Source organism: Mandrillus leucophaeus, unplaced genomic scaffold, assembly GCF_000951045.1.
Source record: "Mandrillus leucophaeus isolate KB7577 unplaced genomic scaffold, Mleu.le_1.0 Scaffold77, whole genome shotgun sequence".
Classification (NCBI taxonomy): domain Eukaryota; kingdom Metazoa; phylum Chordata; class Mammalia; order Primates; family Cercopithecidae; genus Mandrillus; species Mandrillus leucophaeus.
In genome coordinates this window covers 5,800,046-5,825,211 of record NW_012108363.1, presented here as the reverse complement: position 1 = coordinate 5,825,211, position 25,166 = coordinate 5,800,046, and the positions used below count along the sequence as shown (strand labels likewise).

At 41.2% G+C, this 25,166-nt stretch overlaps 1 protein-coding gene across 3 annotated transcripts in view; it reads right to left on the bottom strand.

Annotated features, from left to right (window-relative positions):
• Positions 1-24,872, bottom strand: part of CLINT1 (clathrin interactor 1) — a 72,094-nt gene extending 47,222 nt beyond the window's left edge. For 2 of the 3 annotated variants that reach the window (XM_011966694.1, XM_011966695.1), the window contains exon 1: positions 24,627-24,872. In XM_011966694.1, coding sequence (XP_011822084.1) covers positions 24,627-24,667 — 41 coding nt within the window. In that variant the 5' untranslated portion in view covers positions 24,668-24,872. The remainder of the gene's footprint in view (positions 1-24,626) is intronic. The other variant, XM_011966696.1, reaches the window with a different exon arrangement.
• Between the last annotated feature and the right edge of the window lie 294 nt (positions 24,873-25,166).

Here is a 25,166-nt window from a genome sequence, read left to right as displayed (position 1 = left end):
AAAAAAAAAAAAAAAGAGAGGAAAACCAAACTCCTTAACAAGATACAAAAAATCCTTCATGTCTGATACCAGTTTACTTCTTCAGTCCCATTTGTGTCATTCTCACCTGAAGAATAGGCCTTTTGCACAGGCTCTTCTCTCTGTCTCTGCTCTGCAGCTAACTCCACCTGATCATCAGGTCTTAGCTTGAATGTCACTTCCTCCAAAAAACCTTCCTTAACTCCCAAAACAGTTGGGAGTCTGTGTACACACTCTTCATAGCACCCTTTGCTTTCTACTAGCTAGAAATACAACTAAAACGAGTGTATTAGACTGGTGTGGCAGCTCACACCTGCAATCCCAGCACTTTGGGAGGCTGAGGTGGATCACTCGAGCCTCACGAGTTCCAAGCCAGCCTGGGCGACATGGTGAATCCTCGTCTCTACAAAAAAATACAAAAATTACTCAGGCAAGGTGATGTGCACCTGCAGTCCCAGCTATTCAGGAGGCTGAGGGGGCAGGATCACTTGAACACAGGGAAGTCAAGGCTGTAGTGAGTTGTGATCACGCCACTGCACTTCAGCCTGGGTGACAAAGTGAGACCCTGCCTCAAAAACAGTGTATTGTAACATGCATGTCTGTTTATTTGCCCGTCTCCCCCTCTGGATTCCATATACCTGGGGACACAAAATAATCTTGCTCTCTTAAAGATCTCCAGTTCCGGCCAGGCACGGAGGCTAACGCCTGTAATCCTAGCACTTTGGGAGGCCAAGGCAGGAGGATTGCCTGAGCTCAGTTCAGGAGTTTGAGACCAGCCTGGGCAACATGGTGAAACCCTGTCTTTACTAAAATAAAAAAAAAAAATTAGCCATGCATGGCAGTGTGCACCTGTAGTCCCAGCTACTCAGGAGGCAGAGGTAGGAGAATTGCTTGAACCGGGAGGCAGAGGTTGCAGTAAGCCAAGACTGCGCTACTGCACTCCAGCCTGGGCAACAGAGTGATTGGAAAAAAAAAAAAAATCTCCAGTTCCTGGATTAGTCTTGGTGACAGCAGATGTTCAATGAGTATTTACTGGGTAAAAGAACAAAAGGACAAAAATTCTTAAATAGCTTCTTTAGGACTATAAAAAAAAGTATAAAAAAAAGTCCTGATTGAACTGCTAATCAGAACCTGCATGATCTGGCCTCAACTTACCTATCTAGCCTTTTCTCTCATTCCTTCTGTTTCATTTCCTTTGTGGCATAATTATACTGCTTTACTAGCTGATTAGCATTACTGCATTAATAACACGCCCTTTACTTTCTTATCTCAGTGACTCTATGTGCTTCCAGAATCCCCACCTCTTTTTAAACCTAGTTTTCAACAAAGATGCAAAAATGAAGCCTTCCTGTTCTTTCCAACCCATAATTTGCCCTTCCTTTGATCAAATCCAACATTACATTTTAAACTCATATGCATTATATTCTGCCCGTACAACGGCTATGTATGAATTTATCTTAATTACCTTAATATACTGTCACTTTTTAAAAAGCAAATAGAGTTGATCCTCATAATTTATGGACTCCATATACGCAAATTTGCCTACTCACTAAAATGTAACCTCAAAATCTGTATTCATGGTGCTTTCATGTTCATGAACATAAGCAGAGCAGCAAAAAACCTGAGGGGTCCAGAGCACACATTCCCGTCCGCGGTCAAACAAGGTGACACTTTGCCTTCTTGTTTCAGTTCTCAAACCATAAACTAGTGTCCTTTCTACAAACTATTTGGTGCAATGTATTTCACATTTTTATGCTTTGTATTGGCAATTTCACTGTTTAAAATGGCCCTGAGCATAGTGTTCAAGTGCTCCTAAGCTCAGGAAGATTGTGATATACCTAACAGAAAAAAAAAATGTGTGCGAGATAAGCTTTGTTCAGGCATAAGTTATAGTGCTGTTGGCAGTGAGTTCAATGTTAATAAATCAGCAATTTTTAAATATATATTAAGAAAGATGGCCGGGCACGGTGGCTCACGCCTGTAATCCCAACACTTTGGGAGGCTGAGGCAGGTGGATCACGAGGTCAGGAATTTGAGACCATCCTGGCTAACACGGTGAAACCCCGTCTCTACTCAAAATACAAAAAATTAGCCAGGCGCGATGGCAGGTACCTGTAGTCCCAGCTACTCGGGAGGCTGAGAGGGGACAATGGCATGAACCTGGGGGGCGGAGCATGCAGTGAGCCGAGATAGCGCCACTGCAGTCCAGCCTGGAGACAGCAAGACTCCATCTCAAAAAAAAAAAAAAAAAAAAAAGATGTCTTTAAACAAAAACACACATAAAAAACAAAGTGATGTATGGACTGGCTAAAGAAAATGTTGTCACCAGAGGCTCACAGGAACCTCCCCCTGTCTTTTACCCCTAGGAGCAATGGTTCTGTACAAGGTGACTTTATAAAACATAGCTACCTCAAATAACGAGAACTGACTACACTATATCTTATGCAGTTTTCTTTCCCTCTTGGTGCCTAACAATGAATGTCTGACAAAAAATGGGTTGTGAAAAACTGACTAATGAATATATAAGTGAACTCCATGATATCTTGGGAACAGAGAAGAGAGAGGCAGAAAGGAAGAAAGGGGAGCTGAGGCCAAGATATGAACAAGGGAACTAAAATAAACACCCTCTACTCAACAAACACACAAAGCCAGGTCTTTTGGGGGCACGACTAGAAAGATTTATTAATTTACTATATCCCCTGAAATTAACTCACTGATCCGTTGCCAAGACTTAAAATGTTAAGATAACTTGGCACAAGTCTTCTGTGTCCCACAGAAAGATGTGAAGAACTAAATGAAACCTAAGGTTAAAAAACATACTTCAAAAACATAAAAACTCCTCCTACCCAGGCTGAGTGTAAACTATGGATTTGGGAGCCATCACAAATTTCATTTCTATAGATGTAGCAATTCTTTTACATAAGCAATGTCCACTTTTCTGGCAGGTTGTCAACTGAAACTTGTACACACTGGAACCCTCTCCTTCTTTTGCACAATCTGTTACCACAGAAGAACTGTACAAAGCCAAGACTTCTTGTATAGGACACTTTTCTCATACTTCACACTCTCTTCCATAATACAGCCATATTTGTTTGGTTATTGGTTTTTAATACACATAACTCTAAAGGGCCAGGCACTGTCCTAAGCCACTGACAATTCATTTAATCCTCCTAACAACTTTATGAGGCAGCTACTATCACTATCCCCATTTTACAGATGAGAAAACTGAGGCACAAAGAGGTTAAGTATCTTACTAGAGGTCATGTAACCATTAAGTGTCAAAACATGAACCTAGGCAGCCTGATTCCACAGATGAAGGTCCAGAGACCATGCTGTTAATCGCTGTGTTATAATCATGATTTCAGCCACTATCCCCTTCTACTCTTGTTCTCCCTTCCCATCCACTATCCAACTCAGCATCAAGAGTAAGTTACATTAAGTGGTGTCATTTCGCTCCCTTATCAAAATTCCTCATCAGCTGCTTATGACCCTTAGAATAAACCCAAACTCCACACAGTGACTTACAAACCTCTGAAGCTACCCCTCTTCTTCCATGTTCTTGCCACACTGCACTGCCACTTTCTCACCAGCTCTTTCTCTATCCAGGACCTTGCTCATTCTAAAATATCCTCTCCCTGGAACACTTTCCTTGACTTTATTCACTCTGCTTTTCAGTCTTAATGTAGGTGCCACATCCTCAGAAAGGCCTCCTCTGGCCACTCTATCTAAAATAATTCCACTCATCATTCTCAACTGCAGTCTCTTTTCTTCGTAACACAGAACGTAAAATTATTTTGTTTGCTTGTTCTTTTTATTTACCGCTCTCTACCAAAACTTGTTTACAGTTGTATTTTCAAGTACCTGCAAGAGTTGCAGATGATCAATAAATCCTCGCTATATTAAAAAGCCAGGTTATCCTGTGGCTTCCTGTTACTTCTGGTTATAACACTTTATTCCCCTTGGGATATGAGTATCTGACATGAGATGCATACCTATTATTTGAGTCTTCTTTATCAGAGATTATGTAAGCATTAAGAATATACTGGAAGCCAGGTGTGGTGGCTCACACCTGTAATCCCAGCACTTTGGGAGGCTGAGGTGGGAGGACTGCTTGAGCTCAGGAGTTTAAGATCAGCCTGGGAAATATGGAGAGACCCTGCCTCTACAAAGAATAAAAAAATTAGCCAGCCATGGTGGCCCACACCTGTGGTCTCAGCTACATGGGAGGTTGAGGTCAAGGCCGCAGTGGGCTAGACTGTGCCACTGCACTCCAGTCTGGATGGCAGAGTGAGACCCTGTCCAAAGAAGGAAGGAAAGGAAGGAAGGATGGAATATATACACACGCACGCACACACGCATGCGCACACACACAATAACTCATTAACTAAAAGATGTTTATCATCATGTATTCTAAAAACTCATACTTGAGAAACGCAATCGGTCTAAAAGAAATGTCAATTATGTGTTATTTTCAAATTACTCCTTATAAAATCTGAAAAAGGCTACAAGGATACTACTTACATTAAATTCAAAATCCATGTTGTCTCACCAGCAAATTTCTCAAGCTCTTTTAATCTCTTTTTCTTTTTGAGACAGAGTCTCACACTGTCCCCAGGCTGGAGTACAGTGGCGCAATCTTGGCTCACTGCAACCTCTGCCTCCCAAGTTCAAGCGATTCTCCTGCCTCGGCTTCCCGAGCAGCTGGGACTACAGACACGTGCCACCATGCCCGGCTAGCTTTTGTATTTTTAGTAGAGACGGGGTTTCACCATGTTGGCCAGGATGGTCTCAATCTCTTGACCTCATGATCCGCTGGCCTCCGCCTCCCAAAGTGCTGGGATTATAGGCACCCTGTAATCCCAACCATTGCATAAGCCACTGTGCCCAGTCGAGTTCTTTTACCTCTTAATGTTCAAATTAAGAACATATTATTTGTTCTACTTAAAATTATGTAATTTTTCAGCTTTGTATAAATTTTTTCTTAACTGCTGGAAAAATGCCACTTTTAACAAATGGCTAATTTAATCCAATTTAAGTCAAGGATTTCTTTTTTTTTTTTTTTTCCCGAGATGGAGTCTTGCTCTGTTGCCCAGGGGTTGGAGTGCAATGGTACGATCTCGGGTCACTGCAACCTCTGCCTCCCAGGTTCAAGCAATTCTCTTGCCTCAGCCTCCCAAACAGTTGGGATTGCAGGTGCCCACAACCACGCCCAGTTAATCTGTGTATTTTTAGTAGAGTCTGGGTTTTGCCACGTTGGCCAGACTGGTCTCAAGCTCCTGACCTCAAGTGATCTGCCTGCCTCGGTCTCCCAAAGTGCTGGCATTACAGGTGTGAGCCACAACGCCCAGCCTAAGTCAAGGATTTCATATTTTCAAATGAATTATATATTTACTCTGTGAGTAAAGCCAGCCTAATTATATGCTTAATATGTACATCTTAAGATTATCTATAAATTCTCAAAACTTTTTTCTACAAATTTTGCAAATGTGGATAATTGACACTTCTATTTGCAAAATAAAGTGCCAACATCTAATTAGAATAGTGCTGCCATAATTAAGCCAGACTCTTAAATTACTCAGTAATCAGTTGCTGGTATAAACAATTCAAAAGCCAAAAGCAGTTGCAATATAACAGAACTATGAATTACGGGTGAAAGGCTGTAACAAGAAATACTGTTAGGAAGAATACTTCTATGGGAGCATGTTATTGCCATAATCACAACCATTATCTACAATACATACACTTGTGTTGCATATGCTTTTTGTCTATTCATACTTAACTAATTTTACAAAACCAAATAGCAGTGCTAGAAGTAGTGAGAATAGAAAGAACAGAAATGTAGTGCTCTTCATAACTCTTATTCTCTTTAGACTTAATAAAATGAAAACAGACCAGGTGTGCTGGCTCATGCCTACAATCCCAGCACTTTGGGAGGTGGGCGGATTGCTTGAGCCCAGGAGTTCGAGATTATCCTGGGCAACATGGCAAAACCCCACCTCTACAAAAAGTACAAAAATTGGCCAGATGCGGTGGCGTACACCTGCAGTCCCAGGTACCAGGGAGGCTGAGGTGGGAGGATCACCTGAGCCCAGGAGGTCAAGGCTATAGTGGGCCATGATTGTCCCACTGCACTCCAGCCTGGGTGACAGAGGGAGACCCTGCCTCAAAACAAAACAATCAAAAAATGAAAATAAAACCTTAAGCTTTACTCAAAAGAAAAGTATCATCACCACACTTCCAAAGAACTTCGTCCCAGGCCAGGTGCAGTGGCTCACGCCTATAATCTCAACACTTTGGGAGGCCGAGGTCAATGGATAACTTGAAATCGGGAGTTCAGGACCAGCTTGGCTAACACGGTGAAACCCCATCTCTACTAAAAATACAAAAATTAGCTGGGCATGGTGGCAGGCACCTGTAATCCCAGCTACTCAGGAGGCTGAGGCAGGAGAATCGTTTGAACCTGGGAGGCAGAGGTCGCAGCGAGCCGAGATCGTGCACTGCACTCCAGCCTGGGTGACACAGCAAGACTCAGTCTTTAAAAACAAAAAAAAAAAAAGAACTTTGTCCCATGTGCCAACTCTGAATTACACGTGATCCTGCATACCAAGAAGTTCTAGTAATCTTCTAATTACGACAAAAATCTATCTATTTATCTATCTATACATATAATCAACAGTATAATCTCTATTTTAAAAATATGCTTTACCACTAAGTGGAACCAAAACCAGGGGTCCTCAGAGAAATGGCTGATTCCAGGGCTGAAGCAGTCAAAGTACAGGATAAGCCTAAAACATCTTTGTATCAGAAGCTAAGGGTGCTCAAAAGAAAAAAGAGGAGGTGAGACACCATGGCTCATGTCTGTAATCCTAGCACTTTGGGAAGACAAGGCGGGCAGATTGCCTGAGCTCAGCAGTTCGAGACCAGGCTGGGCAAATGGTGAAACCCTGTTTCTACTAAAAATATAAAAAAAATTAGCTGGGCATGGTGGGCCTATAGTACCAGCTACTCAGGAGGTTGAGGCAGGAGAATAGCTTGAACCCACAAGGCAGAGGTTGTAGTGAGCAGAGATTGTGCCACCGCACTCCAGCCTGGGCAACAGAGTGAGACTGTCTCCAAAAAAAAAAAAAAAAGAAAGAAAAAAGAGAGGAAGAACTGAGGAACATTCTATTTTAAAAAAAAACCAAACTGGTCTGTAGTTTCCAAAATGCCTGTTGTGAAAGACAAAGAAAGGTTAAGAAATTCTTCATTAAAAGAGACTAGAGAATCATGACAATTAAATACAACACATGCTACTAAACGAAATCCTGGAATGGGACAACTGACAAAACTGGGATATGGAAGAGGTAAAACTATTGTTTTAATGTTAAATTTTCTGTATTTTTTAAAACTATACTGTGGCTAAGAGAATAATCCCTATTCTCAGGAAATGCACACTGAAGCACTGAAGCAAAGGGAGCATGATGTATATAACCTACTTTCAAATGGATGAGGGAAGAGAGAGTGTGTGTGTGTATGTAAACAGAAAAAGATGGGGGTGGGGTAGGGAGAATGACAAGCAAAGGTGGCAAAATCTTAAAAACGGATGAATATGGATAAAAAATATCCCAAAGCCATGTCAGTATGTCAAGCAGCCTTAAGTACTTATGAGTCAAAAATCTTAAAAGCCATTTTACTCAACAATATGCAAAAATTCCCTCCAGGGGCTGAGGCAGGAGAATGGCGAGAACCCGGGAGGCGGAGCTTGCAGTGAGCCGAGATCACGCCACTGCACTCCAGCCTGGGTGACAGAGCGAGACTCCAGGACACTTTTAAAAAGCTCTTATAATTGTTCTAGTTAATGACAGAAGTTAATAAACACTAGCGAAATGTTATATTTGGATATGATGGTAAAAGACTATTTATGACTCTAAATAACTAGAATATCCATCCCCACTTGCTAGAAAAACTTAATTAAATATTTACCATAAAATATTTATTTGAAAGTTGCTTTGCAAATACTAGCCATTACAAATTCAACTGCCTATCTTGTGGAACACATTATCTATTCCAGTACAAGTTCCTCAAATGCAATATCCAATAAATTCTAAAAGTTTAAGCTCCCAGGGTCTATTTACAGAAACCAAGTATAGAAATACTATCTCTATTTAACAAGCAAAACACTCCTATTTTGTACTTATAGCAACTTCAGACTCACCTTGTTTTGTGTGCAAGTTTAACTGTGAAATATTTTTTCCTATTGCTGGCAGTTGCTTAAGGCCACTTGCACAGATTATTTGCTCTTTAAAGTTCATCGATTTTTTTTTTTATAAAAGCAAGGACAGTGAGGTGGTTTTCTTGCCAAGAGGTATCATATGTTAGACTGGTTTCACAAGAAGATCAAATATCCAAGGTACTCAAAAATGAGTAGAGCCTAAGTTTTATTTGTATTTTAGATTCCAACTCTAGTTTTCACAGGTATAAGATAGTCACTAAAATAATTTTAAGAGTAAAAATTTTTCTGTTAAAGGGGTTTAAATTTTATAAAAATTTATTTCCCAACTTAATTCCTATTAATTAGAACCTAAAAATGGCCTTTGTTCATCTACATTTTAAACTTTTTAACAACTTCAGAAAATGCCTCACAATGACAAAACTAAGGAAATAAAACAAAAGTAAAGAATAATAATTTACTGACAATACAATGGTAAATGTTTTCACAACATATTAGCTTATTTAATTCTCTTAACAGCCCTGGAAGGTAGACCCTCATCCTCATTTTATACAGTAGTAGAGGAAGTATCTTGACTCACGTCCCTCCTCCACTTACCCTTCCCACTCTTCATTTAAAAACAAAACTAAAACCCAAAGAAATCTGATCAACTGTGGCACACTCACAACCAGTTATCTTTAAACAGGTGGTGCTCCACTTAAAACACTCTACTAAGGTAATTTTATGAATCATATTATCTTGCTCCTCAGGACAATACCTAAAAAAAGTAGTAAAATCAGTTAACTTTTAAAAAAGGCATAAAATCCTTCTAAGAGAATGATAATATAAGACATCCTGCACTGGCACAATAGGTGAAAATTACGTCTTTGCAGACACAGGCTTGATATTGTACAGTCTCATTATATCATCTACAGATTTTCTCCTGCTTGATTAAATTCATATGTATTGCCAAATATCAGATGCTAATCAAAAGTATGTAACTCTTAAAAATCTTAACAAAATGATAAAATGAAAAATCCTGTATCTCAACAGTGGTAAGAGTGATACCATCTCTTTGTAAACTCAAATACTCGATATTCTGTTTAAATTAAGTAGGCTGTAGTTTTTTTCATTTTTCACCAGTGATTAAACTTAGATGTATTATCCAATCTCAAAAACTAGACTTGACTTTTCTGACATGAAGGAACTGTTTCTAGAACCTGTCTACTGAAATTTTGAAGACCTTTATTGTGTATTTTCCCCTCAAGTTCTCAAAAAAGACACATTTATATTTCAAATTATTTATTTTGGACTATTTGATTAGGGTATAACAGGGACCTTCTTTCTTTTACAACAGAACTAGCTTCTAAGAAAGCACTCACTGATACGCCATCTTGTGTCATTTTGTATTTCTTTTTCATGCAGTTTTCATGTGCATATGCCTTACAGAACTGTAAGCTGCCTACTGGAACCCTACGATCTGTCACATGTCTTATAGTACTCTACAGGGCTCAAGGTTGCTATTTAATAAGCACTCAGTGAAGGACCTTACAAGGTCTGCCAAGATTAGTAAACATATCAATAATGTATTTTGAGTTATTGTATAATGTCTAGATGTTTACACCCTATGCCAGAAATATGGTACTGAGATGGTACATAAGCGATTAAAGAACATTATTCCAAATTATCCACTCTGAACATAAGAAAAATTGGAAAAAGTTGTGCATAAAATCCAATTCATATGACACAGCACACACTGAGGCATGTCAAACTGAGCACAACATAAAGATCACAGGGTTATGAAACTTTTAAAAGTTGGTCACAGAGGACTACTGATTCTAAAGCACATAATACAGCTCAACAAATGTAAAAATATTTTTTACAGTTGCTTATAGAGAACACCTTTGTAACAACAATGAAGATTTTCTTTTTCACCTATGGAAACATCTATTTGCTTCCCTCTCATTAAGGGTCACTGACCTCACAGACATTATTCAGAATACTGCAAGAGGCCAGAACAATTTCCTTCTATGATAGGTGCATATGTGGAAAACAGAACACACTCTAACTAAATTTGGTTCAGAATCTTAAGTACTGTAGGCTGGGTGTGGTGGCTCACGCCTGTAATACCAGCACTTTGGGAGGCCAAGGCAGGCGAATCACTTGAGGTCAGAAGTTCGAGACCAGCCTGGCCAACGCGGCAAAACTCTGTCTCTACTAAAATACAAAAAATAGCCAGGCAAGGTGGCGCACATTTGTAATCCCAGCTACTTAGGAGGCTGAGGCAGGAGAATCACTTGAACCTGGGAGGCGGAGGTTGCAGTGAGCCGAGATCGTGCCACTGCACTCCAGCCTGGGCGGCAGAGTAAGGCTCTGTCTCAAAATAATGATAATAAAATAAAATAAAAAATAAGTACTATAAATTTTTACCAAGTAATTTTTAATTTGCGTGAGGTATATACCAGTAATTCACCTTTCTGATAGTGAAATACGGACACACCTAATTTTACTGTGCTTTGCTTTACTGTGCTTCACACATATTTAAGGTTTGTGGCAACCCTGCATTAAGCATTTCAGTAATTCTTACAATATTTCCAACTTTTTCATTATTCTTTCTGTTATAGCAGTCTGTAATCAGTGATCTTTGATGTTACTATTTTAATTGTTTGGGGATAGAATGAACCGTGCTGTTAACTGGTAATACGTTTAATGTGTCCTGACTGCTCCACTGACTGGCCATTCCTGCTGCTCTCCCTTTCCTCGGGTATCTCTATTCCCTTAGACACAATATTGAAATTAGGTCAATTAATAACTCTACAATGACCTCTAAGTGTTAAAGTGAAAGGAAGAGTCGCACACCTCCTACTTTCAATCAAAAGCTAGAAATGATTAAGCTTAGGAAGGTATGCTGAAAGCTGAGACAGGCTAAAAGTTATGCTTCTTGTGCCAAAAAGTTAGGTTGTGAATGCAAAGGAAATGTTCTCAAAGGAAATCTAAAGTGCTACTCTAGTGAACACAAGAATGATAAATGAAACAGTTTCACTGCTGATATGAAGAAAATTTGAGTGGTCTGAATAGAACATCAAACTAGCCACAACATTCCCTTAAGCCAAAGCCCAATCCAGAGTAAGGCCCTAACTCTGTTCAGTTCTATCAAGGCTGAGAGAGGTGAGGATGCTGCAGAAGAGAAGCTGAAGCTAGCAGAGGTTTATGAGGTTTAAGAAAAGAAGCCACCTCCACAAGAGAAAAATGTACGGTGAAACAGCAAGTGCTGATATAGAAGCTACGGCAAGTTATCCAGAAGGTCTAGCTAAGATCATCTAATGAAGGTAGCTACACTAAACAGATTTTCAATGGAGATGAAATAGCCTTCCAGTGGAAGACGCCATCCAGGACATATAGCAAGAGAGGTCAGTGCCTGGCTTCAAAGCTTCAAAGGACAGGCTCACTCTCTTGTTATGGGCTAACACAGCTGTAAGCCAGTGCTCACTGTATATTATGAAAATCCTGGGGCCCTTAAGAATTATGCTAAATCTATTCTGCATGTGCTATAGAAATGGAACAACAAAGCCTGAATGATGGCACATCTGTTTACAGCACAGTTTACTGATTATTTTAAGTTCACTGTTGAGATCTACTGCTCAGAAAAAAAGATTATTTTCAAAATATTATTTCACATGGACGAGGAGTCACCAAGGAGCTCTGATGGAGATGTACAAAGAGATGAGTGTTTTCATGTCTGCTAACACAACGTTCGTTTTGTACTCCATGGATAAGTCATTTTGACTTTCAAGTCTTATTATTTAAGAAAATACATTCCATAAGGCTGTAACTGCCTAGCTAGTGATTCCTCTGATGGATCTGGGAAAAGTAAATTGAAAACCTTCTGGAAAGAATTCACCACACTAGTTTTGCCATTAAGAATATTAGTGGCTGGGCACAGCTCACAGCTGTAATCCTAGCACTTTGGGAGGCCAAGGCGGGAGGACTGCTTAAGCTCAGGAGTTCAAGGCTAGCCTCAGCAACATATCGAAACCTTGTCTCTACAGAAAATTAAAAACGTAGCCGGGTCCCAGGTGTGGTGGTGCACATGCCTGTCATCCCAGCTACTCAAGAGGCTGAGGCCAGAGGGTCACTTGAGCCCAGGAGGTGGAGGCTGCAGTGAGCTGATAGTGCCACTGCATTCCAGCCTGAGCCAGGGCAAAAGAGAAGTGACAGAGCGAGACTTCGTCTCAAAAAAAAAAAAAAAAAATTGTGATTCATGGTCAAAATATCAACATTTACAGGAGTCTGGAAGTTGATTCCAAACCTCATGGATCACTTTGAGGGGTTCAAGACTTCAGTGAAGTCACTGCAGATGTGGTGAAAACAGCAAGAAAACTAGAACTAGAAGTGGAGCCTGAAGATGTGACTGAATTGCTGCAATCTCATGATAAAGCTTGAATGATGAGTTGCTTCTTCTGGATGAGCAAAATAAGTGGTTTCTTGAGATGGACTCTACTCCCAGTGAAGGACATTGTTGAAATGACGAGAGACTTTTTTTTTTTTTTCTTGAGACAACGTCTCGCTCCACTGCCCAGGCCAGAGTACAGTGGCACCATCACTGTTCACTGCAGCCTTGACTTCCTAAGCTCAAATAATCCTCCTACCTCAGCCTCTTGAGTAGCTGAGACTACAGGTACACGCCACCACACCTGGCTAATTTTTGTATTTTTAGCAGAGATGGGGTTTCACCACATTGCCCAGGTTGGTCTTCAACTCCTGGGCTCAAGGGATCCACATGCCTTGAAACTCCCAAAGTACTGGGATTACAGGTGTGAGCCAACACAACCTGCCAAAAAAAAAAATTTTTTTTTTTTTGAGATGGAGTTTCGCTCTGTCCCCCAGGCTGGAATGGCACAATCTTGGCTCACTGCAACCACCACTTTCCAGATTGAAACAATTCTGCCTTGGCCTCCCGAGTAGCTGGGACTACAGGGGCCCACCATTACTCCTGACTAATTTTTATATTTTTAGTAGAGATGGGGTTTCACCATATTGGCCAGACTGGTTTTGAACTCCCAGGCTCAAGCAATCAAGCAATCCGCTCCCCCCTCCCTCACAAAGTGCTGGGATTACAGGCGTGAGCCACTGCACCAAGGCCTGAGAATTTTTTTTTTTAAATTGAGATGCAGTCTCGCTCTGTTGCCCAGGCTGCAGTGGGCAACTAAGCTGATAAAGCAGTAGCAGAGCTTCAGCGGACTGACTCCAATTTTTTTCTTTTTTCTTTTTTTTTGGAGGTGGAGTCTCACTCTGTCCCCCAGGCTGGAGTGCAGTGGCATGATCTTGGCTCACTACAACCTCTGCCTCCAGGGTTCAAGTGATTGTCCTGCCTCAACCTCCTGAGTAGCAGGGATCACAGGCGCCCGCCACCACACCCAGCTAATTTTTGTATTTTTAGTAGAGATGGGGTTTCACCACATTGGCCAAGTTGGTCTCGAACTCCTAACTTCAAGTAATCCACCCACCTGGGCCTCCCAAAGTGCTGGGATTACAGGCGTGAGCTACTGCTCCTGGTCTAATTTTTGTATTTTTAGTAGAGACAGGATTTTGCGATGCTGGCCAGGCTGGTCTCAAACTCCTGACCTCAAGTGATTTTCCCACTTTGACCTCCCAAAGTGCTGGGATTACAAGCGTGAGCCACCGTGCCCAGCCTGACTCCAATTATAAAAGAAGTTCTACTTTAGGTAAAATGCTATCGAGCAGCATTGCACACTACAGAGAAATCATCTGTGAAATGAAGAATCTATCATGCAGAAAATTTCATTGTTATTTTAAGAAATTGCCACAGCCACTCCAAACCAGCAATCCCACAACCCTGATAAGTCAGCGGCCATCAGCATGGAGGCAAGGTTTTCCAGCAGCAGAATGATAAATATCTGCTGAAAGCTCAGATGGCTGTAGTTTTTAGCAATAAAATATTTTTAAATATAATACCATTGTGCATTTGATAGACTACCATATAGTGGAAATATAACTTTTTTTTTTTTTTTTGAAACGGAGTCTTGCTCTGTCGCCCAGGCTGGAGTACAGTGGCCTGATCTTGGCTCACCGCAATCTCCGCCTCCTGAGTTCAAGCGATTCTCCTGCCTCAGCCTCCAGAGTAGCTGGGATTACAGGTGCACACCACTGCACCTGGCTAATTTCTGTATTTTTAGTAGAGGCGGGGTTTCACCATGTTGGTCAGGCTGGTCTTGAACTCCTGACCTCAGGTGATCCACCCACCTTGGCCTCCCAGAGTGCTGGGATTACAGGAGTGAGCCACCAGGCCCAGCCGGAAACATAACTTTTATACGAACTGGGAAACTAAAAATTTGTATGACTTGCTTTATTCCAATATTCACTTTAGTGCAGTGGTTTGGAATTAAACCTGTAATATCTCTGAGGTATGCCTGTACAACAATTTTTTGTTTACATGATGTCTTGTAAAAGATTAGCATAAACTGTTAAATATGTATTCTGAAAGTACATCATCTAGATTTAAATCTAGACTATTTTCTAGATGTGTTATCTGTGGCACGCTCTTGGCAGTCTGTGCTCAATTTCCTCACCAGAAAATTGAACATAACAATGTTGTCACCTTTGTTCTTGGCACATGGCAAATGCTCAATAACTATTAGCTTTAATTATTAGAAATATCTGGATTTGGCCGGGCGCGGTGGCTCAAGTCTGTAATGCCAGCACTTTGGGAGGCCGAGACGGGCGGATCACGAGGTCAGGAGATCGAGACCATCCTGGCTAACACGGTGAAACCCCGTCTCTACTACAAAAATACAAAAAACTAGGCGGGCGCCTGTAGTCCCAGCTACTCCGGAGGCTGAGGCAGTGTAAACTCGGGAGGCAGAGCTTGCAGTGAGCTGAGATCCGGCCACTGCACTCCAGCCCGGGCGACAGAGCGAGTCTCCGTCTCAAAAAAAAAAAAAAAAAAAAAAAGAAATATCTGGATTTAAAGGATATCCTCTGTAACAAATATCAACTTACCAAATGTAATGTATTCATTCAAAAATATTTGAGCACTTACTGTGTCATAATTGTTTTAAGAGTTAGTAATACAGCAGTAAACAAAACAAAATTCCTGCCCTCAAGGAACTTGCATATCAGAGGCAGCAGATGAATATGTGTAACAGAGGAAGGCAAGCACAGAAAAAAAAAGTCACGAGTGTGAGTGCATACTATGTAATATAGGAGGTCCGCTGAACAGAACAGAGAAAGTGAGGGACAGTGGTGGGAGAAGAGATCAGAGGGGGGCAGCAAAGAGCCAGATCTGTACAGGCCAGTAAACAATGAGATGAGAAGCCACTGGAGAGTTCTGAACCCATTTGACTTAGTATTTTCAAAGAATTCCTCTCGCTGCTGAGTGGACAGCAGACTATAGGGCTAAACATTTTACGTGGTTTCTTGAGAAACAGGCCACCCTTCAAAGCCCTTTCAGTACTGAACTTATAAGCCAAATACATCAAACTAAGGATATTACTGGCTGGGTGCAGTGGCTCACGCCTATAATCCTAGCACTTTGGGAGGCTTAGGTGGGCGGACTGCCTGAGCTCAGGAGTTTGAGCCCGGGCTCGGAAGCATGGTGAAACCCCTTCTCTACAAAAAATTAGCCCGGCATGGTGGTGCTCACCTGTAGTCCCAGTTACTTGGGGGACTAAGGCGAGAGGATGGATTGAGCCCAGGAGGTCAAGGCTACAGTAAGCCAAGAGCATGAGTGCCACTGCACTCCAGCCTGGGTGACAAGTGAGACCCTGTTGCAAAAAAAAAAAAAAAAAAAAGTATTATTTAACCGTGGAGTTTAACTACAAATTAAGACATGTAATTTCATCCGTATAACCTAAGTCACTTTAAAAAGTGACAAATGAAAAATGAGTATGAGAAAAATTAATAGAAAAAGGCTCAGTATGCTTATTTGCATTGTTCTTTCTTTTAATATTAAAAAAAAATTTTGAGAGACAAAGTTTCACTGTTGCCTACGCTAGAGTGCAGTGGCATGATCACAGCTCACTGCAGCCTTCAACTCCTGTGTTCGAGTGATCCTCCCATTTCAGCCTCCCACATAGCTGCGACTATAGGCATGCACCACCATGTCCGGCTAATTTTTAAATTTTTTTGTAGAGACAAAGTCTGTGTTGTCCAGGCTAGTCTTGAACTCCTGGGCTCAAGAGATCGTCCCTCCTCGGCCTCCCAAAGTGTTAGGATTACAGGCGTGAGCCACAGCACCTGGCCTTGCACTGTTCTTTACTGATTTACTAAAAATGTATGAAAACAAATGGAAAAAACAAAAACAAAAAACAACAAAATTGAATTTTCAATGCATGCCTTTTTTTCTACTATAAAAATATAGGCTATCTGAATGAGAATTCTTGAAACACTTCATTCAATAATTGTTGAAAAAGCATACATGCATATTTACCACATAATGGTGAGTGCGTGCAAAATTATAAAAGATTATTTATATTAAAGTTATCTAGAACTTAAACACTGTACTAAGAATTGAGAAGCTAAATAAAATTCATGTCAAAACAAGTATCCTAGGCCAGGCACAATGGCTCATGCCTGCAATTCCAGCATTTTGGGAGGCCAAGGTGGGTAGACTGCTTGAGCTTAGGAGTTAGAGACCAGCCTGGGAAATGTGGCAAAACTCCATTTCTACCAAAAATACAAAAATTAGCTGGGCATTGTGGCGTGTGTCTATTGTCTCAGCTACTTGGGAGGATCACTTAAACTACTTGGGAGGATCGCTTAAACTTGGGAGGCCGAAGCTGAGATGGCACCACTACACTCCAGCCTGGGTGACAGAGCAAGACACAGTCTCAAAAAAAAAAAAACAAAAAAAAAAACCAGAAATGAAATATTCTAAAATTGGCTAACTAGACTCTTCTTAAATGAAGTACAAACCATTCATGTGCACTGTTGCACATTAACAAAATCACTCGCATTTAATAATTTGTTAGCTAAATCTATCCACGAGTAATAAATAGCTATAAATTGGCTCTAACATGGGAATATATTATGTTCCTTTACCTGTACTTAATTTTCAGGCAAAAGAGCCCTGGTAAGCCAAAATAATTTCTTGCCAATTTGGAAGAGGGGCTGAATAACCGGGAGGCCCTTTCTCCAGTGTGCTTTCCTTGTATATACTGTTCGCCCATTGTCAAACACCATGAATTTGGTATCACATATTTTAGAGGATTCTTTTTCTTGATACTGTTCAGTCTCAAGAATAAATTGTCTGCTTCAATGTGCATTTATAAAATAAATCTTTTTAGGTTTTAGAAATGTTTTACATTAACAGTTACTTTAAAATCTTGAGACTACACAAAACAAGCTGAACAAAATATTAAGAATTGGCAGATGTAACTCACAATGTGTCTTTCTAAAGACTTTATTCCTCAACACGTCTTTTGAAAGGGTATTTCTGCAATATGCTTTGCAATATTAAAGTGGAAGCCACTTATGATTTAGCAAAAATAATACAAGACACAAACAACAGAGGTATTTAAATAAGCTGTCCTATGTGTAGGCTACACTGAGTCTTAAGAGAGAGTACTCACTGAAAACAATGACTTCATGGATGAAGATACAGTTCCTACATACTTGTAAATAACCTAGTCTGCCAACAATATCTTTATTTTCTCAAACACTGTATTCCTTTGATTTTTCTAGTATTATACAGTTCTGTGTGTAACAGTAATAATAGTAATAGATGTTTCAAGAGTTTACTGTATGTCAAGTACTATACTGTTTCACATTTAATCTTCACAATCCTGTAAAATATCATCTCCATTTTACAGAGAAATAAAGACACCATTCCAACACATAAGATCACCGTTTCTAGTAGAAGAACTAAGATTTCAATCCAGTTCTCACCTCTGAACCACTAGATAGTCCCTGATTTATTAATCACCATCTGGAGGTACCTAAGTATAGTGGCAAAGTGTGTTTGACTAGCAAATTATTATAAAAATACATAGATGGACAAACACATAATTAAGCCAAACAAGAAAAGCTCACATGAAGTGCTAACTTGAAAAACAGAGAAGACTAAACAGTAAAATATGTTGTCACCAAAGGTAGCTGAGACTAAAAAGTTAACTGTATATAAGAACCTTCAAAAGTACTAAAAATGTACTTTGAATCTGTAAAGTGATCTTCACTAAAACAAACATTGGAAACAAGTAGGAAAATAACATAAGAATACAGAAGGCCAGGGACAATGGCTCATGCCTGTAATCCCAGCTCTTTGGGGGGCCAAGGCAGGTGGATCACATGAAGTCACGAGTTTGAGACCAGCCTGGCCAACATGGCAAAACGCCAACTCTACAAAAATTAGCTGGGCATGGTGGCGCATGCCTGTAATCTCAGCTACTCGGGAGGCTAAGGCAGGAGAATCACTGGAACTTGGGAGGCGGAGGCCAGTCGCAGTGAGCTGAGATCACACCACTGCACTCCAGCCTAGGTGACAGAACAAGACTCCATCTCAAGAAAAAAAAAGTACAGAAAAAGATTCAACTGTGGAGCCATACTGTGAAACCTTGAGTACTAGCTAATGGCACTCAAAATAAAAAAGGCTAAGTATTGTCAATGGACCTATCAGTAAACAGATGAAAAACTGCCTTGTAGGCCGGGCGCGGTGGCTCACGCCTGTAATCCCAGCACTTTGGGAGGCTGAGGCGGGCGGATCAACTGAGGTCAAGAGTTCAAGACCAGTCTGGCCAATATGACAAAATCTCGTCTCTACTAAAAGTACAAAAATCAGCCGGACATGGTAGCATGTGCTTGTAATCCCAGCTACTCAGGAGGTTGAGGCAGGAGAATTGCTTGAATCCAGGAGGCGGAGGTTGCAGTGAGCCGATATCACGCCATTGTACTCCAGCCTGGGCAAAAAGAGCGAGACTCCTTCTCAAAAAAAAAAAAAAAAAAAAGAAAGAAAGAAAAAAAAGAAAAACTGCTTGTAAACTAAAACTAAAGCGTGCAAGAAAATGTTAAGAGGCAGTTAAGTACTTTTTAAAAGCACCCTGACAGTAGTACTAAATAGATTTAACTACAGACAATTACCCCTAAGAAATACTAGCAGAAATAAACCAAACTCATCTTTCTTTGGAATTAAATTCTTAATATCTACTTGTGTCCAGTTACTAGAAAAGGAGGAGAATAATTAATTCATTATTTCAGCAATAACAATTACTTACAGTTGGTTCAAAGAAAAGCTGACATGGGAAGACTAGAAAGCTGACAACTATCTTACCATCTCTGCTTTCAAATTCCAAGAAGCAAACTGAACAGAGATTTACTGGTAAGATAAGGAAAATAAAGGGGATGACATTTGAAGACTGAAAGAAAAGAAAAACAAATAAACCGTTCAAGTTGTAGCATATCCATAGTGGCAAGGTTCTTTAAGGCAGGTATTGAATGTTTCAAGTTCAGAAAATAGAGTACTAGACCAGGCGCAATGGCTCCCGCCTGTAATCCCTGCACTTCAGGATGCTGAGGCAGGCAGACTGCCTGAACCCAGGAGTTCAAGACCAGCCTGGGCAACACAGCAAGAACCCTTCTCTACAAAAAATTTTTTAAAAATTAGCCAAGCATGGAGGCGCGGCTGTGGTCCCAGCTGCGGTGTGCATGTTTGCGTCACTGTGCTTCAGCCTGGACAACTGAATGTGACCCTGTCTCAAAAATAAAAAATAAAAAGAAACTAGAGTACTAATCCAGTAAATAATAAATGTATTGTCTGTTAAAATAAATGAATGTACTATTCTTTATAAAAGCAAAAGTTTCTCCCTCTGGAGGCAGGAGACTAGAACAGTAGTTTCTACAACTCTATTACATTATCTAAACATTTAGGAACTAAAACCAAGCAAATATACATTAATAAAAATCAACTTATGAGGGAATATGCAAGCTATGCTTAGGAGAATAACTTAAAATGGACTACCCATAGCTGTTGCCTTAGGACCTAAGCCAGAGCTGTCTGAATCACTATCATAAAAACGGCCACTGAGGCTGGGCAAGGTGGCTCATGCCTGTAATCCCAGCACTTTGGGAGGCCAAGGTGGGTGGATCACCTGAGGTCACGAGTTTGAGACCAGCCTGGCCAACATGGAAAAAGCTCATCTCTATTAAAAATACAAAAATTAGCCAGGCATGGAGGTAGACACCTGTAATCCCAGCTGCTCGGGAGGCTGAGGCAGGATAATCATTTGAACCCAGGAGACAAGAGATTGCAGTGAGCCGAAATCATGCCACTGCACTTCAGCCTGGGGGATAGAGTGAGACTGTCTCCGGAAAAAAAAGGGGGGGCGGGCCACTGATGAAATAGATTTACCACTAATATTACTCCTTGCAAGGAAAGAGAAGGATTCGCTGAGCTTAACCAAGTAAGTAGCAGTTTTGATCTACCACTACCATTACTATGTAATGAAGTATCATCTTCACTACATTCCTCAAATCTGGAGAGAAAATAGAACTGCAGCAACTTTCAATTTTACCATGTATAGGATGACAAAATATAAACACGTCCAATTTTATTACAGCCACAAGTAAAGATAGACAGGTCATAGGACGACAGTGGTTAAGCTAGTGCTCCTAGTTGGTGGGAATGGTGCCACTTATCCTTTCCTGCCACATCGCCTTTTATGCAACTTGACGAGTGGGAAGATACTGGCATCCCAAGCTCTGGCAGGCCTATGGTTTTATCTGCTTCCCCTCAGTTCCACAATGTTGTGCAAAACAAATCCCTCTACTGCCACTAGGAGGTGCAGCGATTGTGGAAAATGTCCCCCCACTTCCAGAAAGTCTTCAAGGTCTCAAAAGCCAATGTTTGAAATAGATCATTAACACTTTGGGTGGCTGAGATGGGTGGATCACCTGAGGTCAGGAGTTCGAAACCAGCCTGGCTAACATGGCAAAACCCTGTCTCTACTAAAAATACACAAATTAGATGGCTGTGGTGGCAGGCACCTGTAATTCCAGCTACTAGGGAGGCTGAGGCAGGAGAATCATTTGAACCCCAGAGGTGGAGGCAGCAGTGAGCCGAAATCACACCACTGCACTTCAGCCTAGGCAACAAGAGCGAAACCCCATCTCAAAGAGAAAAAAAAAGAGCCAGATGCAGTGGCTCACACCTGTAATCCCAGCACTTTGGGAGGTCGAGGCGGATGGATCACGAGGTCAGTAGATCGAGACCATCCTGGCTAACATGGTGAAACCCCCATCTCTACTAAAAATAAAAAAAATCAGCCAGGTCTGGGGACACACGCCTGTAGTTCCAGCTACTTGGGAGGGCAAGACAGGAGAATCGCTTAAACCCGGGAGGCAGAGGTTGCAGTGAGCCAAGATTGCACCACTGCACTCCAGCTTGGGCGACAGAGCGAGACTCGGTCTCAAAAAAAATAAGATAAGATAAAATAAATACATCATCATACTTAAGAGCCGCTACCATACTATATCTAAGAGTGGCTCCAGGAAACACATTTTTCAAAGAGTACATTTTTTTTTTTCTGAAGTAAAACCTCACTGGGTATCAATACACACTAAAAGTCCTAGTCTTCCTGAGTCATGGTGTGTATTTACTGCATAAAATATTTAAGTATAACACTTATTACCACTTTTTAAGAAAATTTCCCTTTTCAGCCTAAATTGCCTACAGAGGATAATGGCTACAAAATTTGTCTGCTATTGTAAAAACTAGTTCCAACTACTTTTCCTTGATGGAAACGCATTTCTCCAATAGCCATTAAAGGTGGAAAAAGTCTTACTCTAGTCAGGTCCCCTCATTTTACAGATAAGGAATGCAACATCTGGAGATTCATATGATTCTGCTTCAAATCATACATACAGCTAATTAAAAAGGTAATGCCAGAATATGAACCAGATAGTTAAACCCCCTAACCTTTCTCTCATATAAGCCCTCATTCTATTGATCTACCTATTTGAATAGTCCTTAATCGATTCACTGTTTCTTCATTTGCAAGTTCCTTCATCATTTTAAATCTTTGATAATCAGACCAGCCATTCTATGGATCTGCTGCACATCTATTATGGCATTATAAGGTGCACAGTCTAACAGATCCACAGTTCTGTAAGATGCTTACATTTGGGGGGAAGAATTTCTTCTCTTCTTGCCAGTGAAAGATGAAAATTAAAATCCCGAGTACTCATCAGTAAATTAACCTCATGTTCTAATCTTAATGTGTCAGACACCCACAAAAGCCTTAAAAAGTTTTTGGTGGCAACATTCTTCTATGTTCTTGAATAATCTGGTTGAAGTCTACATCCTAAATTGGGTAGTAAAAAGACAGATAATATTTTTCAACAATAGCTTTTCCTTTACATAACTACTTACATGGTAAATTTAATCTAAAGCACATGAAGATTAGTAACAAGTGTGATAAGCAAATATGAAAGGTACAACAATAGTAGGAATATTGCCTCAATTTCTGTCTTACAAACAATGTACAGCCTCTTCAAATTTTTGAGTACCACAAATTTAGTCCTCTAAGAGAACAAGGTGTTTCTTAATGGTTTTATTCTGCTGACCTCTGACTTAGAAATAAAGAGGCAGTGCCAGGCACGGTGGTGCATGCCTGTAGTCCTGGCCACTTGGGAGGCTGAGGCGGGAGGATCACTTGAGCCCAGGAGTTGGAGGGTGCAGTGAGTTATGATCACACGAAAGAATGAGACCCCATCAAAATTAAAAAAAAAAAAAAAAAGGCAGCTTTTAGTCTTCTTTTGGCCTTTAAAAAACTATTTAAGTTGAAATCCTAATCTTTACACAATATACTAAAAAAAAGCCAATGAACCTGGATCTGGAAAAGAACTATTAGTTTATTTTATCTTTGGTAAGCAAAAGCAAAGAATATATAAATAGCTAAATAGTCCAAAATAAACAGCTAAAGCCTTAATAGCCAAATGAGTTGTTATAAAGGAAAATTATTAAAGCAAATCACTTTTCAAACTTGAAGCTTCTCTCTTAAAGAGATTTATCTCTAAATGCAAAACATTTGCTAGTTTCAAAAGTACACTGATGTAAACACACGTTAAGGGCTTTATATGCAATACAATCCCTTAACCCTTACAACAACATTCTAAGGTAGGTATTGTTGCATTTTCATTTTGCACCAGAAAAAACTAGGGCACTGTGAGGATAAGTAACTTCCCTAAGGTTACAAAGCTTGAACCCAGCTTTGCAGGTTCTGAAACCTATGCTCCTTGGGCACTCTATTGCCTTCTTGGTAGCACAGAAAATATAAAAATACGATCAAGCTCTAAGTTCTATCTCATGCATCAGACAAGGCACTGGAAATTACTTTGTTTCCTGGTGTCAAGAAAACAGTTTGTTATCTACACTTCCTGATTTTAGGTTAGGTGGGTGGCACAAATGAACTGTTTTTCTCACCACACTTACTGCATAATCATTAAAACCCAAAAGGAAGAGGACTGCCTAAATTCTTAAACTTTATTTCCTGCTGGCCTAGAAGACCTTACTTAACCACTGTTATATCTGATTATACTCATTTTAAAAGTTAAGGTTTTCCTTGTGCAAGTAAGAGACTGAAGTTATTTCAGTCTTAAAGGAAATCAACTACGTACTGGTCGTTTTACCTGCTTTTAAAAGCAGATCAACAGGATATAAACCTGCGTTGTTTTTTTCTTAAGGGGAAATTTCTTAATGACCTCTTAATTTAATCGAATGGAACAAGTAGCACACCAAAAATGATGTGTAGTGGAAAAAGAAACAGAAGAAAAAATCGCAAGAAGTTATACAGTGATCTACTTTCACTCGTGTTAGAAAAGCAAAGGATAAGTCTCTTTTTGAGTAACTTCAGGCTGACCACAATAGCCACTTGTTACACTACGAACACCCACTCCAACACTTCAGGTTCATTAGGAATTAAGAGGAGGCCAAGAAGGTAAAAGACACAATCCAACCAGGTCTAAGGTCTCTCTGTACTACACCCTGAGGGACACAGAGAACCAGTGCATTGTGCCCCCCAACCCCAAACCTTCCCTGCTCCCCAGGAGGCAAAGCCCACAGCCTGGGGCCAAGACAGTCCTCTGGCCAGGGCAGTGACCCAGCGTCAAACAACGCGCCCCTTATGACCAAAGCGTCGGCACCCAGGGGTTGGAATAGGGGAAGGGACAAGAAGGCCTGGAAAGGAGAGAAGGGTGGCCAAGATGATGTTTTTTAAAACGAGGGAGGGTCCCTCCCCAGCCTCGCCAGCGGGGATGAGGCCCGGGGCCGGGAAGGAGCGGGTCGCCGCCATGATGGGACTGGCAGAGCCGGGGGGCGTGACGTGGGCAACCCCTAGCCCAAGGCCAGCTCCGTCTCCCCCTCCCCCCTCCCCCACGTGGGCCTCGGCCACAACTGCCCCCCGATACTCACGCTTTGTCCACCAGCTCGCGCACCTTCCACATGTTCAACATCGTGTCCCGCGCGGGACGGGCCGCCGCCTCCCTCTCCTGCTCCCCACGGACCCTGGAACACTTCCGTACCGGGGCAGTTCCAGGCCGGGGTCACCGCCGCCCACCGCCTCGAACTCCCCCAGTCAGCTCCTTCCTTTGCCACAGCAGCGGCGCCGCCGGTGACACGTCGAGACGCGGCAGCAGAGGCGCTGCGTGGAGCGGAAGTGCCCGACTTTCCGCCGCTGCGCGCGGGGCACGCCGGGACTTGTAGTTTTCCCTGAGTGCCGAGCGGGGCCGGTTCAGTTGCGAGAGCTGAGAGGAGTTGGGTTGATTTTTCTCAAACTTTCCCAGTCCCCTGCACCAGACCTACCGAGCCGGAAATTTTGGAGGTGAGGCCCAGCGATCTGTGCTTTTGCAAATCCTCCAGGTGATTCTGATCACGCTCAAGTTTCAGAACCACTGGTGCAGGATCTAGTCACACTCAAACACTTTTCAAATGTAAGGCAGTATTGCTATGTTA